The sequence below is a fragment of the Petaurus breviceps genome, unplaced genomic scaffold, assembly GCF_028583685.1.
Source record: "Petaurus breviceps papuanus isolate PSGF00001 unplaced genomic scaffold, PetGlider_PUasm1.0 90903, whole genome shotgun sequence".
NCBI lineage: Eukaryota > Metazoa > Chordata > Mammalia > Diprotodontia > Petauridae > Petaurus > Petaurus breviceps.
This window is the reverse complement of record NW_027187376.1, coordinates 18,376,295-18,396,527: the sequence shown is the minus strand read 5'-3', so window position 1 is coordinate 18,396,527 and position 20,233 is coordinate 18,376,295. Positions and strand designations below refer to the sequence as shown.

Here is a 20,233-nt window from a genome sequence, read left to right as displayed (position 1 = left end):
AGGGCCTTTTAAGTGTGATCTTTTTACTTCACCTTTTTATTTTTCCTCTCCATACTTTCTCCCCAAATTACTTTCTAACCTAACCCCAAGCATAGTTGTGGAGGAGATGAGAAGTTACCTGAGGGATGTGTGTTCGAAGGATGCTTTCTTTGTCTTAGTCATGGATGAATGCTTGGGTTAAAACTTCTAGACCTGTTTTCCCCCCTTTAAGTTGGCTACTGGCATAGCAGAGCTAATTCTTTTTCTCTCATCTGCTTTCACCCCAAAATATGGCGCAACAGTAGCAATATGGACCCTGCAAAGCAAATTTGTAGGCATTTATTTTAGACAGTACCTAATGACCAGAGCAATTAAATATCAGGTGGCAAGAAGCACTATCAAAGTCTTTTTAGTAGATTAATATTTAGGTTCTAACCTGTTTTAAACCTTCCTTGAGTATCTGTATCTCAAGGATTTTCTCTTTCAAGGGCTTTTTTTTTTTAACTATTGCTTTTATCCAATCTAAACTTTTTATGTTGTTAATATATTGGTTTGTTTTTTTCTGAAGCCTTCATTCACCCTTCATTCACCTTAACCCTGGAAGAGTTTTTTTTTTTTCAGCTATTTTGAATTCTGTGACAGAAATTAATCGTATTTATCATGGGAATTTTAAATATAAATTAATATTAGAATTTTTAATCAGAAATTTAAAAAAAGTTTTGAAGTAATTTCTAAAAATGAAAGAACTCAGTAGTGTGCACTCTTGGATTTAATTTAGCAGAATTTGAAATCTCTCTAATCCAAGTCTTCACACTTCAGCTTGTAGCTCATATATTTAATGCTCTTTTTCTCCATTATTCTTGTCTCTGTTTTTAACAGCTATTTTTAAATGCTAACAGTAAGGTGGCAGACAAGAACGAGAAAGATCTTGCCAACAAATTACTGACAGAAATGAATGAGGACCAGGTATCTACAAAGTCTGCATTTGCTTAAGCTCAAATTCAGAAATAGTCAATGGGAATACTTATTCCTGTACTTTGACTCTATTGTCTTAAATGAAAGGACTTTGTCTTAAACTAAAGGAGTTTTCTATATTGGACATTATCAGTTTTGAATAATATTTTAAAAGAGTTTTTTAATTTAAAAAGGTACAAAAATATTTCAAATTTTCAGTATCTTTAATATTGTTATGGTTTGCACCTTTCATTTTTTCAGTTTTGAAGAGATAAGTACAGGAATAGGATCCCAATACCAATGCTATCAACCTGGTGGTGATTTAATTTCCTTCTTTTTTTTTTTGGTTTTGGCTTTCTTTTCTAAGTATTGTTGTGTATCGGGGTCTTAGGGCTTTGTGAATCTGTGTGGTTATTTTATATGTTGATTCTTTGCTTCTTGTTAAATGATGAGCATAATTAAGTGGACATACTGAATCTGGGAGGAAGGGAAGAAGAATCTGATTTCTAGAATCTTTTTACTAATACAACATAGCACTTGAAGTTTTATTTAAAAAAACTTTATTCCAAATGAATAAAATGGCAAATCCTTAACTTACTTTTTTTTGCTTTTATAATATTTTGTAGTTCAGTAAGAAAAACCTGTGTGTAAGAATGTATTTGTCTATCATAATTTTTGTCTCTAAAATGTTAAGATTGTGATAGACATAGTGTTTAATGATTTAATATTGATCTTGTCCTAATGTGCTTATTTACTGGTATGTGATAAATAATTTTCCTTTTATAAAATGTTGATTGGAGAAAAGGAATTTCAGAGTTGGAGTAATATTTCTCATAGGAAAATTTTGAAATGAATTTGTAGGTGTTAGTTCTTAAAACATAGGACTTTCTCATTGTTGAAGTCACCTTATCATGAGGTCCTTTGTACTCTTCATTAACTAAACCTTTTGGAATAGAGTTCAAGACCTACTTTACATTATTACTTCTCTGTTACCTTCCAACTTGGAGATTCTTTGATATTCTGCTTTAAATGCAAATGATGCTACAGGAAGGTTTCGGTGTCTTATGTCATTTTTTATGGAGGCCTGACCTGACTGGAATTCTTGTTTAAGTGTACAGCTTCCTCTAAAACAACAGTATTTTAGTCTGTCCACTCTGTGTCAAACTGTTTTGGGGGACAGGGGAATAAAAGAACCTGTTAGTAGTACAACTGTTTTAGGACCAATTCAGTGACTTGTCTGATCCTTGAAAGCGACTTTTAGGTGTGATAATTCTTTAAACTTTATTAACCTCATGATGTGTTTTCAGAATTAAGAATTATTATTAAGACTGATGTAGCTTCTCCTTCCTGGTATTTGTTGGTAAAGTACACTACACTTAACATATCTACATCTTTAAAATGGCCTAATGATTGATGGAAATTTTTGACATTTGTTTATTATTATGAAAAACGTTGAACACTTGCTATGAAGCATTTTAATATCAAAGGTATGAACAACATTTGTATACCACCAAAAAACCTGCATGCTTCTTAGATGTCTGAAATTCTGCATCTTATTTGCAAATACATGATTGTTTACTTTCATGTTAAGATTAGTTGATTTTTATACAGAAATAGTGTATCAATTGAAAATATGGGGTCTATAAACTTAGCAGTTATGTTTTTAGCTACATTTTTTGGTAAAATTAAACTCATCAAAATATAATTTTAAGTGGAAGCAATAGCATAATAGATTTTTAAAATTATATACTTTCCTCCCTATTGAGAGTGTCCATAAAAGCATGAGTGAATCTTACATTTTGTCCATCAAGCACTTTAATATGTGAATGTAGGCTTCTTCCTGATATAAACTTTACTATATATATATATATATATATATTTTTTTTTTTTGCTTAGTAAGTGAATTTTCTTTCAGGTTATGATGTCCTTAAGTCCATGTCACTGGGGAATGGATGTGATGCATGTTCAATAATTGTTTTTTTCCCCACCCTGTTTGAAGAACACAGTTCTTCCTAACTTCAGTTGAGCTAAACTTTAGCTTATTTGGGTTGGACATTGCTTGTTTTCTCTCATTCTAGGTATTTCAAGAACAGTTGGATTGTTTGGCTATATCTACCATTCAGGCCCTGACGGCAGTGATGAACAAATCTCCAGCTGCTAAGGTGTTTTAAGTTCATTTGTAAAATTATAATAATATTTATACAAAAAGCATATATAATTTACATTTAGTTACTTATAACAATTAATATTTATTCATTTATGATCGCTGAGCACTTTAACTTAATCTTATTTAGTCTGTACAACAATCCCATGAAAGAGGAAGGGCAAACAACATCCATCGCCTTTTTATAATTATAAGATCTAGGGAAGGTCACACTTCTAGTTAGGAGACAAAACCAGGAAATAAACCTCCATCTTCAGACTTAAAACCTAATGTTCTTTCTGGCTTTCCATGTAACATTTCTTATTCCTCTGTATCTCAAAGTGGTATACAAGAAACACAGTATAGTGAGGTGAATCAACTCTGTAGTAAAAGCCAAGAGATACGGATCACAGAACATCATGAAATAATTTAGGGACAGAAGGAAGTTAGATGGTAGTTACTCAACAAACATTTATTATTACCAGGAACTGTGTTAACTCTAGGGATACAAAAAGAAGCAAAAACATGGTTCTTTCCCCTAAGAAACTTACATTTTGGGGTGGTGGTGGTGGTGGTGGGAATAACATGCAAATAACTCTGTATACATTAGATATACAAGTATAAAGGTACCCGAAGAATGAGGACTGGAACAGGTCTTGTGGAGAAGGTGGGATTTGAGCTGAGTCTTGAAGGAGACCAGAGAAGTTAGGGTGTAGAGGTGAGGAAGAAGAGCTTTATAGGCATGGGGGACAGCCCCTGAAAATGTTTGGAGTCAGATATGTCTGTGGAGTATTAAGTAGCCAGTATAGCTGAATCATTAGGTATGCTCAGAGGTGTAAAGTGTGAGAAGGCTAGAAAGGTAAGGAGAACTCCAAATGCCAAACGGTGTTTTATTTGTAAGCTTCTGACACAAACATCTGTCCAAACTGATTTGGCCTGTGGAGCAATACTTACCTTGTCCAAAAACCTCATCTCACCCTCATATTTCTTTACTTTGTATTCCCTACAATTGTATTTCTGTAGTGTTATGTTTAGCATTCTGATTTATAGGAACTTTGCCATCACTCTACTGTAAAATGGTATTTGGTATAAAGTAGATCATTCATAGGCTCCATCCAACACCATCCAACAGCATAGCCCCCAAAGATAGCATTATAGTCAGGTTCTAGTGTATTCTTATCTTTCTAAATGTTAGAAATGTGGCTGGATCTAGAGCAGATCAGAAGATGATGGAATCTTAGGTTGCAAAGAACCTTTAAGGCAATTGAGACCAATGTCTACTTTTTTTGGGCAAGGTAGGCTAGAGTTAGGGTAAATATCAAACAGAAGAGTTTGTACTTGATTCTGTAGACAATCAGAAGCCATTTGAACTTAGATTTTTGAGTAGGGGAATCATGGTGTTAGACTTGTGCTTTAGGGAGATTATTTTGAGAGCTATATAAAGACTGGGTTAGAGAGGAAAGAATCCAAAGTAGTCTATAATTTATACTTTGAACTAGTTGACTGAATTTTTGTGATCTACATTATGAGTTATTTACCATATATTTTGGAATTTAATTTTTTTGTGGGTTATAGTCATTGGAAATTCTGAAATATTCTTATAATATGTACTATATATTTCAGAGTATAAAAAGTTAACTTATTCAGGAAAAATATGCTTTCCTTTCACATTGATAACTAACTGGCAATAGCACTTGCAGGTTTGCACTGCACTTTATCCACATGATCTCATTTTATTTTTGCTACAGTTTGTGATGTAGGTGTTCCTGATATAATTAATATTTTACAGATTAGGAAACTGAGAGTTAGTGACATGTCTATAGTCATAGAGCAAATTGATATTGAAGGAAGAATTTGAACCTAGGTTTTCTTGATTCCATGTTCAACTTCTACCTGCTGCTATGTCTCCTTTTTCCATTAATGTACTTAAACTCTTTGTGTTTTTCTTTTTCAGGAGGTGTTTAAAGAACGAATTGGTTATGCACATATGTATGAGGTATTAAAATCCCTTGGTCAACCTTCATTGGAATTGCTAAAAGAACTTATGAATATGGTGAGTTATTTAAAATTTTCTGTTTGCTAGTAGATGTTAAACTACTGCCTTATCAGATTTTATAATTTATGATTTTTCTTCCTAGGCTGTAGAAGGGGACCACACATCTGTTGGGATTTTGGGCATTAGCAATGTCCAGCCCTTATTGTTGCTTATCGAGTGGCTTGCAGAACTAGAATCACATGACTTACAGATATTCATCTCTGACTGGCTGAAGCGAATTTGTTCTCTTAATAGACAGAGTCGAACTACTTGTGTCAATAATAATATGGGTCTCAGGATCATTGATACCCTTGCTTCCCATTCTTCACTTCATTGTACTTGTGCTGAGAACTTGATTGCTCTCCTTGGTTCTTTGGGGAGTCAGTCAATGAGCTCTGAAGAACTCCATAGATTAATAAGACTTCTGAGAACAGATGAATCTAAGAAAATCCATTCTTATACCATTCCTGTATTGCGTGCAATCCTGGCAATGGCTCGCAAGCAAACTTTAGAAAGTGCACTGCAGTATTTTAATTTGTCTCATAGTATGGCAGGTATTTCTGTACCATCCATTCAGAAATGGCCAGGCTCTGCCTTTTCCTTCAGTGCTTGGATTTGCCTAGACCAGGATCAGTTGAATACCGGAATCTCTAACAAGGGAGGAAAGAGAAAACAGCTCTACAGGTACTCATTCATAAATGTTGTTGAATATATTTACTAATTGTACATATATTAATATTATACTTTGGCACGCTTTCCTAGGCATTTGAATTTTTAAATACTTCAGTTTGAGAGTTTCTAGTTATTGAGCCATTCATTTATTAAAATACCTTTTCAGTGTGTAATATTAAAAAGCAGCAATGTGGTATAATGTATATACTGCTGACCTTAATATCATCCACTGACTTTAAGGTCAGGAAGACATGGGTTTAAATCCTGCCTCTGACAGGAACTGGCCATGTGACCATGGGCCAGTGACCCAGGTGATTTTCTAGGACTAAAACTTGCAAATGACTTTCATTGGTAGAAGGAATTTCCTTTTTGGCATCCCCTTTTCCAGTGAAATCATGGATCTAGTCCTCTCTCACCAAAAAATAAAATAAAATTGGTATTAGCATGTCAGAAACCTTTTTGTTGTAAAACGTGAGGGCTAATAGGGGTCGATGACAATGAAATAGAATTTGAACTGAAATATTTCTCTTGGCTTTCTTTTTCAATAGCTTTTTTACAGCAAGTGGCATGGGCTTTGAAGCCTTTCTGACTTCTTCAGGAGTATTGGTGGTGGCTGTGTGCACCAAGAGAGAGTATGCAACTGTCGTGCTTCCTGACCACAGTTTCTGTGACTCCCTGTGGGTAAGGTTCCATGAACTCAGCTCTCAGCCTGTATTTCAGGAATTATATGCACCATCTACATTTGTAAACAGATTCGTATACTCTTTAAATTTTCACATGCATAATTAGCACTATTTATGCTGAGGTTGCGTGAGTAATTTTTATCCTAATTTGGCTTTATTAGGCATCAGACAGTTCTTTATTAATTCTTTGGAAAGAATTATCAAGTGAGAATTAATCCTTTTCAATCCAATTTTTAAAAAACTTACTTTTAGTTTACAACATTTAGTTCCACATGCTAATCCCAAATTTTCTTCTCCTCCTTCCCCCCTTCCCCTCCTCCCCCCCATGGCAGCATGCAATCCAATATAGATTTTACAGATACCTTCACATTAAACATTAGTCAAGTTGTAAAGAAGAATTATAACCAATGGAGTGAACAGTGAGAAAGAAGGAATAAAACAAAGCAAAAAAGAGAGAGCAAGTAGTTTTCAGTCCAACATTAACAAGGTTTAGAAAAATACATTGTGACTGCAGATTTATTCTCTGTTCCAAAACTTCATTGTGCAGTTTACCCATGTCTCTTTCACTTTTAACAAACATCATTAGTCTGTTTCCAAAGTTTTTTAACCCCCAAATATAACTTTATCATAATGTATTTCTTTGTTTGCAAAAGAAACTTTAATTTAAAAAATAAATAAAATACTTAACCATGTACAAGATGTGACCAGATCATCTTGAAAGTATTCCTTTAATTGGAATTCTTTGTTTTTAACTCTTAATATGGTTAGAATTTTTTATAAACACAACTATGCAAAAGTTCTGTTGAGTGCTTGTACCTAGTGTGACTTTTTTGAATGAAAGTTATGTTGCCATCCTGTTTCAAAGGACCATAATAATTTCTAGAAGGAAATGATAAGATTTCTGCAAGAGCCTTATATTGACGTATAAGGAATAAAAGAACAAAAATCATTAAAATGATGAAGTCTCTTGCTTTTTATTGAATATTTGCAAATCATGCTTGGAGAAGTTGAAAGTATGATTGAAATGCTTTGTTTCTATCTATTTCCAGGAAATATACAAATATTCACTTGGAATCATATAGGAAGATATTTTTTCCCGATCTGGGCAACTTTTATAATTACTGTTAGTTGTATATAAAAATTTAAATTTTTAGAAATGGCATACACAAACTTTTTGCTTTTTTGAATACTTTAAAAATATTTGAAAGTTTTATATGCGTGAAATATAAAAAGTACTCTAATTGTTTTTGCTTAATCAGCACAACATAACCATTGTTCACATGCCTGGAAAAAGACCCTTTGGTCAGAGCCTTGTCTACATCTATGTAAATGGACAGCAGAAGGTTTCTGCCCCTCTCAGGTTTCCTGCAATGAATGAAGTAAGTACATACAGCAAATCTACTCTGATTATCAAAGGCCTATAGCACCAGGTGATGGAGGGAGTTCTAAAGTGTTTCCTGAGGAGTTTCAGCTTACTATGAATGTCATTTTTTGTTTATTCTGAGGTTGTGCACTCAGTGACTTGAGTACTATTTTATTATGTGCACACAGTGAGATGCTGTCAGATTCCACTATTCTGTGGTAATTAACCATGGGAAAATAACTGTGGCACTTAAGCCTCCATTTTCTCAACTTTGAAATGGGGCTAATAATAGTACCTATTTCCCAGGGCTGTTGTGAAGATCAGCTGAGATGATCTAAAACACTTACCATTGTGCCTGAAACATGGTAGGTGCTTAATAAATGCTTATTCCTCCCCCCATCTCCAACCCCATGGGTTCTTCTTCCCTCCACTGACAGTCACCAGCTCTATTTTAGACCCTCATCACCTTTTGTCTGTACTATTTATTTCAGCATTGATTTCCCTGCCCAAGTATCCGCTCATTCCAGGTGCCAAAGTGATTTTCTTAGAATGTAGGTCTATTCTTATTACTCTCTACTCAGTGAACGCCAGTGGATTCCTAAATGCCAGTTTATATTTGATCCTGAAATTTAAACTCCAGTGGCATTCGCTGAGCTCGCCCCGGTCCTTTACCATGGTTCTAGCCCTGCTGTACACGACTGCCTTCTCTGGGCCTTTGTACTGTCTCCCTCCCCTAGCTGAACTGCTTCTCCTCTTTGCCTCCCCTAGGGGTCTCTGGTGTCCTTCAACATTCAAGTCAAATGCTACCTCGTGTACAAAGCTTTTCTGGATTCTATAGATGAGTGTGGCTTCTCCCCATTAAATTACCTGAGGGCAGAGACTCTTAAGAGTTTTACCTTGCATCACCAGCACTGGTGCTTAATGATTGCTTGTTGATTGATGTTTACAAAGGACTCTTAGAGGGTGGTATCCAACTGTTCTACCAACTAGTTCAACTTAAGTCATTATATTATACTTAAAATTTGTTAAGCAGTGGTAATAAACAGAATCTAGAAGCTTTGTGTTTGTATTTTTTTTTTAGGAGGGAAGGCAAGGCAATTGAGGTTAAAAGTGACTTGCCCAAGGTCACACAGGTAGTAAGTGTCAAGTGTCTGAGGTCAAATTTGAACTCAGGTCCTCCTGACTCCAGGGCTGTATTCACTGTGTCACCTAGCTGCCTCTAGAAGCATTGTGGAACCATCTTCTTAGAAGTTTTTATTTGTCTGAGTTAACTTAAGTGTATTCTCATTTTTAAAAATGTTTTTTTTTGTTGTTGTTGTTCTAAACTTGACAAACATTACCAAACATGACTTTTTCCATATACAGAACAGAAAAAAATGGATTGTATAGGAAATAATGATTCTCTATTATATATACATGTATGTATACACACATGTATATAGATGTACATATGTATGTATGTGTATGTGTATAAATCTTTAATTTAGAAAACAGTTCAACATGTTAGTGTCAAAGTTGCCCTTGTTGGTGTCTCCTTTTGAATCCCCTTCTGTTTTTTTTCTGTGCGTTTTTCAAAAAAATGTTATAGTGACCTTTTCCCCTTTTTTCTTCCTTTGTTTTGGGTCCTCCTCTGCCTCCAAATCACAAAACAAATCCATACATTGGCCATTTCTGAAAACGAATATATCGGTATGCACTTTGAGTTACCCACCTTTCTGTCAGGTAGTAAAGTATATTCCTTGTTGAAGGCAAGGAATATGAGTATTAGAGAACTTCCTAAGTATTTCCCATGAGTTTATTTATTTTTGTTTACCTTCGTGTTCCTAACTACAAAGGTTAGAAAAATGGTATTTCTACTTATATTTTAGAATACCATAAAATTAAAGCCCTTTGAAGTTTTTAATTGTAAATATGATTATTTGATACTATTTTGATATTTTGGCTACATTTAATGTAATTATTTAAATGATAATTTTGAAAGTTTTGTAATGAACATATTTTCTTATTTTTTTCTTAGCCTTTTACTTCATGTTGTATTGGTTCAGCTGGACAAAGGACAACCACACCCCCTCCATCCCAAATCCCAGACCCACCTTTTTCCTCTCCAGTTACTCCTCACCGAACATCATTTGGTGGAATTCTGGCTTCAGCCTCCTGGGGAGGAACATCTGATAAATCAGAGTTGCTAACCAAGTTAATTTCAGCTGGGACTCAGGACAGTGAATGGGGATGTCCAACCTCTCTAGAGGGCCAGCTTGGGTCAGTGATCATCTTCCATGAAGCCTTGCATCCCCCTCAGGTGAAATTGTTGTATTTGGCAGGTGAGTATAGAGAGGGATGTGGCTTTGTAGTGCTCACCTTCCATACCTTCAGTAGTATACTCAATCAGAGCTAGAAGGAAAAACGGCCACACTGAGCAGGACTTCAGAAAGCCCAGGTTCCATCTCTATGGGTAACTCCTTCCAGTGTAGCTTGCAACCTCTCCATGCCTTGGGAGACAGTTTAATGAATGCCTATGGCCCAAAATCTTAATCATCTTGTGACCAATCCTTTGTAGAGGAACCTCTTAGAACTTTCTTATCTTTCTACCTTGGAACACATAACCTCTTGCTTGTCCTATACTCAAGCCTTTCCACCTTGTGAATTCTTCTTAGCATTGTCTTCAAGAACTTAGGGTCACCTCTATGGCATCAGAGACTTAATGGATGATGTTATACTTTGATACTATAGGTATACAAAAGGAAAAAACTGTATCTTTATGAAAAATATTCTGTCATGCTGTATTTAACATTAGATTTGAATAAATTGATTAAACAAAACATGCATAATTATGTGTAAGAAAACATAATTCTACTGCATATAAATTCATATAACTGAAGAATTCATGATGGGGTGTTAGAAAATCAAATTCTATATTTAAGATAAAAAGGAGTAATCTTTCTGTTCTCTTTTGGGTCTCATTTTTTAAGTTATATCTTTAAAAATTTTATTTTTGCAAAGATGTACACATTCTCTTTTCCTCAACTTCTCTCTGCTCTTCTTTCCACACATACATTGAGAAAACAAGAAAATAGAAATCCCTCTTAAAAACTTAGAGTCAAACAAAACAAATTCCTGCATTGGATATATTTGGGTCTCATTCTGAAGAGAATTATTCTTAATTTTTGATCTTGCCTACTTGAAAATTTTTACCTAGAATTTAGTATTTTTCTAAGTTTATAGTATGTAATATCACCAGTTAAAGGATTATATTCAGAATATCCTGTGTTAAATTCTGAGATATTTAAATAGCATATGACTTTTGATGCAGATGAAAATTTTCAAAATTCACATTAAAATTCCATCATTAATTGAAAAATCAGAAATTTAGAGACATTTGTAATCCCAAAAGAAGGCAGTAAGATCTGGGTTCAAGTTCTGCTTCTAATACATGTGAGCTGTATGTCCGTGGACAAGTGATGTTACCTCATAGTGCCTTGTATTCTGGACCCTTAACCTTTCAGGGCCCAAAGCACTTCACTAAGACAGTAAGGTACAGGAGCTACTGGTCTGTCTGTGTAGGGGAGGGAAGTCCATGTACTGATGCAATTGCAGATATGGGCTAAAAAAAGGGGGAAGGGAACCCAAAAGAACATCAAGTTAAACTGAAATTTGGAGAGATTTTCATGTCACTCAGGGTACTTAGAGCAGTCGGTAGGTTTAGGGAACAAGGAGTCTGTTGACATTGTTGGAGTGAACTTTTCTTGGGTTTCAATAAAGATTTGAATGTTTATTTTTTATATATATATATAATATATAAGTATATATTTATATATAACATTATATGTAATATATAATATATATAAAGATATATACATTATATATAATAAAGATATATATTATATATATAATAAAGAAAACCCAAAACCAGACTCCTTTGTAGCTCCCCTGCTTAACAGCAATCTTATGTACATTTGAACTTCTAGGAGCTCTTTACTTTCAGTTCATCTTTTGTGGAGAACACAGATAGGTCAGTAAGCATGTATTATAGATGCTTACAAAGGGTAGTACTCTGCTAAGTATTGGGAATGCAAAGAAAGGCAAAAATATGGTCTCTGCCCTCAAAGTGTTCTCCTTCTATGGGGAAGTGACATGTAGACAAGATATATCCGGCATAAAAGGGAGGTTATTCCAGAGGGAAGACACTAGTAGCTGGGGCAGGGAGGAAGACAGAACCAGTAAAAGTCCTATTACAGAAAGAAGGTGAGACTTGATGTGAGTTTTGAAGTAAACCAGGTGATGGAAGTGAGAAGAAAAGGTATTCTATAATAGGAGAAGGCCTCTGAAAAGGGATGGGACTGGGAAAATGGTGTGCTGTGTGAGCAACATGTTTATGTGTTATGTTACAGAGAACCTACATAGCAAAATATCAGTCTGCAAGAATGTGAAGTGTAGTGTTTTTTTGTTTTAGGTCCAAACTGCTTAAGTCCTTGGAAGTCCCCAGAATTTGAAATGCCAGATCTGCCTAGTAAAATTCTTCTTTACTACACACCAAAGGTTAGAATAATTTTTTTTTTGTCTGTATGTATTGGCTGGCTAGTTTCCAAAGGAAGCTGGGAACCTTTTAAGTAGATTTAATGCTCTGAAGGTCAAATCCAATTCTAGCTAATTCCATAGGGATAAGGTTTCATTTCCATAGCGCAAACTGGTCCTTGTAACATTTTTTCCTAGCATCTAGCATCATGTATTTTCATTGCATAAATTAATGATGTCAAGAAGGATATGTCCATAATGTACTGATCAAGATCACAGTTTCACTTTTTAGAAAAGAAAGATGAAATAGAATTCAGCCATGCTTTAATCATGCTTTGTCCAATAAAACGACTATGTAATCTTGGGCAAGTTGTGTAGCCTCTATTTGCCTCAGTTTCATCTACTGTAAAATGGGGATAATAATAGCACCTGCTTCCCAAGATTTTCATGAGGATCAAAGGAGATGGTACTTGTAAAGCTGTTACCACAGTGCCTGTCAGTAAGTACTGTATAAATGCTAACTGCTGTTGTCATTATTATCACTGTTATTAAGTGAATGCACTGGTGGAAAAAAGATAGATGAAGTTTTGCTTCCCATTCTTTTTCTTTCATATTCCTTCATCTATTTACATGTCATTTTATTTTGTTGAGTGGTTGTAGTTTAGGTAGATTTTTCTAGAGGGAACAAATTGGAAAGAATGGTGCCTCACTGCCTGAAAAATGAATTTGCTTTTACAAGATGATGCGTTACAGACATTGGTGATAACTGTTGAATGTAAAAAACCATGCATATTCACAAAAGCTGTGAGGTATGGAACGAATGTATTTACTGGTCCTACTAATTCTAGGAAAAAATACAACCAAATTTATAAAATTGGAACAAAATGCTGGAGTTGTTTATGTAAGTGCTAAAAATACAACTTTTGGGTTGAAATACTGTCTTTTCCTAATTTTTCAAACAAAAAGCTAACCTATACTCTGAAAAGATATTGGGTCATATTAGTCTACCCCCGATTCCACCTGTGAAGAAGATGAGGCCCAGAGAATTTATCAGACACACCCAAGATCACACAAGTAGTAAAAATAGTAGAGTTAGGGTCTGAATCCAGGTTCTCTAACTTTAATATATAGTCTATTTAATATGCTACACTGCCTTTGGAATCTCATTTAGAAGCCAAAAAAGTTAATGATGATAAAGTAAAAAAAGCAAGCTTGTCAATTGGAAGGATATTGCTCCTAAAGAACCCTTTTACCCTGTGGTAGTTCTACAATCATATGGTAAGCCAGATACACTTAGATTGTATCTGCTGTGTTCACGTCACTTTAATTCAATAAGTCTGTACTGGACATCTACTAATCTACATATATTAGGGTTAAAAAATATTTTATTTATATTATTTGTCCTTAAAAGCTTAAAACCTAACTGAGGAAACAAACATATGTTGAAGATAAAAGTCCATTCTAGTGAATACCAGAATAGAAAAGGTAATCAGCAAACATTTATTAAGCAGAGACAAAAATACAATAATTCTGTCATAAGAAACAAAATACAGAGATATTGAATATGCAAAGTACACCCAAGGTAGTGTAGGGAGGGATTAACAGCTGGGGGAACCAGTAGGGTGTAACAAAACTATTCACATTCTTATTTTTCAGTTGATAATCTGTAGTAATCCTTCAGCTCTCCCTCTGCTTCTGCTTTTTCTTGTTACTGTCCTTTATTGTAACATAATCTCCATTGCACTCTAACTGGTTTATCCATCCCGCCATATATGACATTTTCTCTCCTGTCAGTGTGACTTTGTACGTGTGGATCCCCCAGTGGATCTCATCTCTGCCTCCTAGAATCCCAAGCTTCCTTCACAGCACAGCTCAGGGGTCACCTCACAAAGGGGACCTTTCCTGAATACCTCTCCCTAAACCTTTCACATGCACACCTACTTGTTAGTGTTGCCCTTTTTAAATATTTTGTACACACTATTTACTTATCTGTACATGCAGTCTTGTCTTACCCCTCTTCACCCCAAGAATGTAAGTTCTTTAAGGTCAAAAACTATCATTTTTGTCTTTGTATCTATAGTATTTAGTAAGTACCTTGCACACAGTAGGTACTTAATAATTATTATTAAAATAATCACACTATTCTACTAAACTGTTAAAAGAACTATTTCACTACAACAAATAATCCTGTACAACAAATACATTTCATTGGTCACCAATGGTATAATAGTTGGTGTCAGTAATGAAAGTCCTTGATTTTCTGCTTAGTTCATTCCAGACAAGCTCCTTTGCTCAACTCAAATATTTAAGTATCTTATGCAAAGCACTAGGCTGGGTCCTAGAGATAGAGCAAAAATCTTGCCCTAAAGGTAAATGTATTGCAATGTAATCAGAGTCGGGTAGGGAGGACCCAACAAAATGCTAAAAGAAATCTGAAGTAGGAGAGATCATTTTTTGTGTTAGATGCTATGGAAAGAAAAGTAGGACTGCTTTCAGTGAACTGGAGAAGATGTTTGTGTGTTGATTTATGACAAATTGATTTCTTGCTTTTCTGTTGGAATAGAACCCAGTTTCATAGATAACTTGCAGATTGTCTAAATAAATATAAAATTGCATTTATTATAAGTCCACTGATGGGTATAATGAACATACCTAAATCCTTTCAAAGCAATTTCTGAAAGTCCTCATATAGGTAACTTTGGTGTGCAGAATGGTCAGAAATAGCTGTTGGTGTCTTGAGGGAAAATAATTCTTATGCCTATAAATTGATCTTTTACTGTTTGATATTTTAAACCTTAAAATGTTATCATTTGAACAAGCCTTAGAGATCATCAAATGCAAACCCCTCATTTTATAGTTGAAACATTTTAGAATCAGATGGGTGAAGTGATTTAAGTTTCTTTATTTACTGACTAATTTGCTTCCACTAAATTGGCTCCTTTTATTGTTTTTCACAATTATTTTGGGGGTGGTCATGGTATAAAATGATGTTGCTATAAAGGAATCTCTCTGGGGTTTGGTTCCTGATTCATATATTTAAAAGGTAAACGGAGAATTGCAGTACTGGAGTTTGGAATATGACAATCTTATCAGTGATATCATTTAAAATTAAGCTTAGATATATGCCCTTACTACTCAGATAATTTTTACTTTATTAGAAAAGCATTTATTAAGTACCTACCATTACAGATTGTATTAAAGTGCTGTATTCTGTTTTTCTTGGGATCTTAGGCCTGCAGAAATTCTATCTGCCTTGATTTATCAGTCAATTGTTTTCATGGAAGATTAACAGGAAACAAAGTAGTGAACTGGGACATCAAGGTAAAATTTTTTTTTCTAAATTTATTTATTTACTTTTATCTTACAACTATCAATTCTACAAGGTAAATTTATGATAAATTATAACAGTTTATATTAATTTGGTGGTCCTCTGTTAAAGAATTTCTGTTAACATAGTACAACCAATATTATACGAATTTTAGGTACCACTCACAGATGTTTTAAATTCATATTCGTGGTGGCATTTATTGAATTTGAGTGGAATATTTGTGGAAGCATGCAATTCTGATTCACTGAAACTTCACTGAAACCTCTATGGTTGAGTTACAACATCCATAGTATATTGATTTAACTAATAATCTATCTAACAGAAGTATGTTGCCTTGCCCAGGACTTTGCTTTTAAAATCTTTTTAGGTATGAATAAAAGATAGTAACTACATTAATGTGAAACAAATTACACTTCCTTTTTTCATAGAGAAGAAATACTTATCTTTTCATTTATAAGAAATAGTGGTTGATCAAGTTAATTTAAGACTGTCAGTCTTCATCCAGTTAAATCCCTCAGTTGGTGCTTAATATAATTTGGACAATTCTGCAAAATTCTATCCCTTTGTATGATTATGATGATGTGTCACTGACATTTTGAGTCATCCAATTTTCTTAATTTTTATTAAGACTGTTTGAAATAGTTGAGAGAGAATATTAGAGTACAGGAAGTACAGGCTGAAAAACAATGTTATTTTTTTTACCTGTTAGAGGAGAAATTTCCCCCTTAAAGGACACAATGCTTTTTTGTAGTTATCATAATAAAATTCTATTTCTCCTGGAGTATTCATGGCTTGATGTTTGCTATTATTTGAGACAACTAAGTTCACAAAACTAGCTTTTATTTCCTCCTATGTCTGCATTTCTAGTGGTTTGCCAGATTGTTGGATTATCACTGGCTAAAAAAAAAAAACTGACTAGGTCTTCCCCAGATAGAACCATAAATAACATATCATCTAGCTATTTTTTCAAATAAAAATTTATTTTTCTTAAACATGATTTATAAAAAATTAAAGATTTTTTAAAAGGAAAGAACGTTAAAGTTTTTATTTTTACATTTCCCATGTTATCTGGCACTGCATGTTTCCACAATAGATAATAAATCATTGTCAAATTGTTGACTCCACTCAGGGTAAAAAGCCCTTTCAGTGTAGGAATGTACCATCATTACTGACTATACTAGACAGTGAAAAATGAAATCATCTTGCCAGTATTTATTTTTCATGGTATTTTTCTCAAAGCATACATTCATAAATTTAAAATTTCTAGTCCTTATACTCAAACCCTTTGATCCAGCAATATCAACTACTAGGTATGTATCCCAAAGAGATTTAAAAAAAAGGAAATGAACACATATGAACAAAAATATTTATAGCAGCTCGTTTTGTGGTGGCAGAGAACTGGAAACTGAGGGGATGCCCATCAGACTCACAACATGACTAATGTAGAAATATGTTTTGCATTACTGCACATGTATAATCTATGTTAAATTGTTTGCCATCTTAGGGAGGGAGGAGTGATGGAAAGGATGAAAAGAATCTGGAACTCAAAATTTTAAAAAATGTTAAAAATTATTTTTACATGGAATTGGAAAAAATAACATTTAAAAATAAAAAAGTCTAATTTTTATTGAACTTTAAATCAATACAAATCTCAGTCTTCTAATACTTATTTTCAGTACAAAGCTAATTTGTTTCTAAACATTAGAAAACTATCACTTTTTCATAGGTATGTAGGTGCTATAATTTCTTTATTATTTTTCATTTTCTAGATAAAATTTACATTTTGTTTTTCAGGATGTTATAAATTGCATAGGTGGCTTGAATGTCCTCTTTCCACTGTTGGAACAAATCAGCTTTTTTGATGGACAGATACCTGAAAAAAATAAGGAAAGTGTGTTTCCTGAGATGACACCTGTAGAAGGAGACTGGGTAATATTATCTTCCACAAAAGCTTCAGGTACTGAAACCAGATGGACGTGAAATAGTGTTTTGGGAAACTGGAAATTAAATAGACAATTAATTTATTAATACAAATAAAAAAAACAAAAACAGGTAATCCACTTACAATGGGATTCCACCCTCTTTTTTACTGAGGTAGTTCAGAAAATTTAAGTATAAAAGAAAATTAAAATTTATGAAGCTTCCATTAGAAATTTAATGTGTTATCCTTGCTATTAGGCAACAGAAACTTCTTCTCATGACCAGTTACCCCAATATCATCTCATTTTGGAAATAAGACAATATTCTGAATTTTTAGAGGAACAAATTGGCCCTGGAAAGAATTCTTTCATATACACACACATATGTGTGTATATTATGTATATATGTAAAAAGATATACACATACACAAAAATAATATACTCATTGCTTTCTCTGGTACTTGTATTTTGCTGATACATGAATAAAATTAATTGAAGCAAATTGCTTCTTAGTATACAGTATGAAGTATGTTATAAAATAAGGGATAATAAAAATAATTATTATAATGTGCTTATTTATTCTGCCCACAATTTTACAGAATCTAGACTAGAGAAGAATTTAATTGCAATGTTTATCTTGATGATAAAGCACTTTATTCAGAGGCACCCTATCAATCAAGAGAATTTCATTCACTCCCATGGAGTTGCAATCCTTGGAGCTTTACTACAGAAGGTAAGCAAGTACGATATTACATAAATGTAGATAATTGCCCTGAAAACTATAGCATAACTATGCTTGCTTTTGCATTGATCCAATAGAATTTGGTAAAATTAGTGAATCTGTTTGTGTAGGGTGTACTGAGTATCATAAAAATCTTTGTGCCCTTTTAAGATTTAATAACTTAGAACTTTTGAGACTATAAGCCTTAATAAATAGCTTAAAATAGTACTAAAATTTTGGGGGACTCTCTGAAATGTACTGCCTGCAAAATATCCCAGCTTTAATTTTAGTTCCTAATATTGAATACAGATTTGACACTCTGGATTTTCACTATTTAAAGTGAACAAAAACATCTTGCTTTTGAAAATAATGCATTAGAAGTTTCTGATTAAACCTTAAGAATTGCTTTAATTGGGGTGATTCCAAGATGGTGGAGTAAAAGCACAAACTTGTCGTGAGCTCCTGACTAATCACTTCCAATACATGTAAAAAAATGACTCTCAACAAATTTTAGAGATACAGAACCCACAAAGTGACAGAGAGAAACAAATATCCTACTGAAGGCAGCCTGGCATGCCGACAGGTAAGGTCTATCGCATGGAGCTTGGAGCCAAGCATAGTCCCCTGTGAGCTTCGTGGTTCTGGCCCCAGGGCAGCCCTGACTAGTGGCTGCCAGAGCAGACTTCAGTAGAGTGAATCACCAGCAGTTGTGGTGGTTTCCAGACTTCTCAGCCCATAAACACCAAAGATAAATAAAAGGTCAGTGTGGAACTCTGTTGGAACAGGGGGACAGAAGAACACAGTCTGGCCCCTGCCCCTGGGGTGAGAGGTGGTAGAGGTGTGGTGGCTGCAGCTGCTGCCCAGTGGCTGCTTCTGGAGCTCCTAGCCTGCAGATCATAGGGGGATTAAGCAACCATTCAGAGGGTCATTGCTCTTGCTTTAACCTGCTTGGATCTGGATTGTGGTCTTGGGTGGTGGTCCTGGGGTGTGTGGCCAGTGTGCCAGAGCTTGTGGAGCTGTAGAGAGGGTGCCCTCCTAATAGCTCCAGCAGCTACAAAAACCCTAGCAATTTGGGACAAAGCTCTCTCCATTCTTGAAGCAGAGTTTTACCATGGCAAAGAGCTCAAAATTCAAGTAATTGGCTGGTAATATGAGCAAGCAGAGGAAGCACGAACAGACCATAGAATCCTTTTTTGGGGACAAAAAGGATCAAAGCATGACATGGGAGGAAGACAGTGAAGTTAGAACTCCTGCATCAAAAGCTTCCAAGAAAAATATTAACTGGTTACAGGCTATGGATGAGCTCAAGAAGGTTTTTAAAAATCAAGTAAGAGAAGTGGAAGATGGGTGGCTAAGTGGTGTAGTGAGCAGACCACCAGCCCCGGAGTCGGGAGGACCCAGGATTGGTTCTGGCCTTGGACACTTAACACTCTGTGATAGTAATGGCAATTAAAGATTCCCCTGTATTGGCTTGGTTTTCAAATTGATTGTGTTAAAACCCAGAGCTTGTTAATCCCACCTGTGGGATGGACTTGTTGATGTGAAAAGAAAGTCCTGAACTGGGAGGAGCTGGTGACGTAGATTTGGAGAGACAAGAGAGAGGCGGAAGATCTTTTTGGAAGCAGCACCTCGTGGAGAAAGAGAGAGACTAAGAGAATTGCTGGTGGCCGCTTTGAATTGCCCTGGACTTTTGAGACCTGCCCCCTGAGCTGCCAAGGACTGAGGAGACATGGCTGTTTTGCTGGTACTTTGTCTGTCTGTTTTGATGTTGTTTTGCCAGATTTGTCCACTGGTGAAAGACAGTCCTTTTGTTGAAGAAGTCCTGGAACCTGGCTGTTCACTAAGAAGCCCTGAGACTGTCCTGCAGACAGAGAGTGAATACTGTCCACTGGTGAAGGACAGTGCTGTTGTTGCAGGGGTCTGG

At 34.9% G+C, this 20,233-nt stretch overlaps 1 protein-coding gene across 4 annotated transcripts in view; it reads left to right on the top strand.

The window, feature by feature from the left end:
* The window catches only part of NBEAL1 (neurobeachin like 1), a 204,769-nt gene that overhangs the window by 84,491 nt on the left and 100,045 nt on the right, over positions 1 to 20,233 (top strand). For 3 of the 4 annotated variants that reach the window (XM_069075326.1, XM_069075329.1, XM_069075325.1), the window contains 11 exons: positions 859 to 945; positions 3,012 to 3,095; positions 5,031 to 5,129; positions 5,215 to 5,795; positions 6,332 to 6,464; positions 7,726 to 7,845; positions 9,847 to 10,150; positions 12,280 to 12,365; positions 15,573 to 15,662; positions 17,464 to 17,626; positions 18,188 to 18,321. In XM_069075326.1, coding sequence (XP_068931427.1) covers positions 859 to 945; positions 3,012 to 3,095; positions 5,031 to 5,129; positions 5,215 to 5,795; positions 6,332 to 6,464; positions 7,726 to 7,845; positions 9,847 to 10,150; positions 12,280 to 12,365; positions 15,573 to 15,662; positions 17,464 to 17,626; positions 18,188 to 18,321 — 1,881 coding nt within the window. The remainder of the gene's footprint in view (positions 1 to 858; positions 946 to 3,011; positions 3,096 to 5,030; positions 5,130 to 5,214; positions 5,796 to 6,331; positions 6,465 to 7,725; positions 7,846 to 9,846; positions 10,151 to 12,279; positions 12,366 to 15,572; positions 15,663 to 17,463; positions 17,627 to 18,187; positions 18,322 to 20,233) is intronic. The other variant, XM_069075327.1, reaches the window with a different exon arrangement.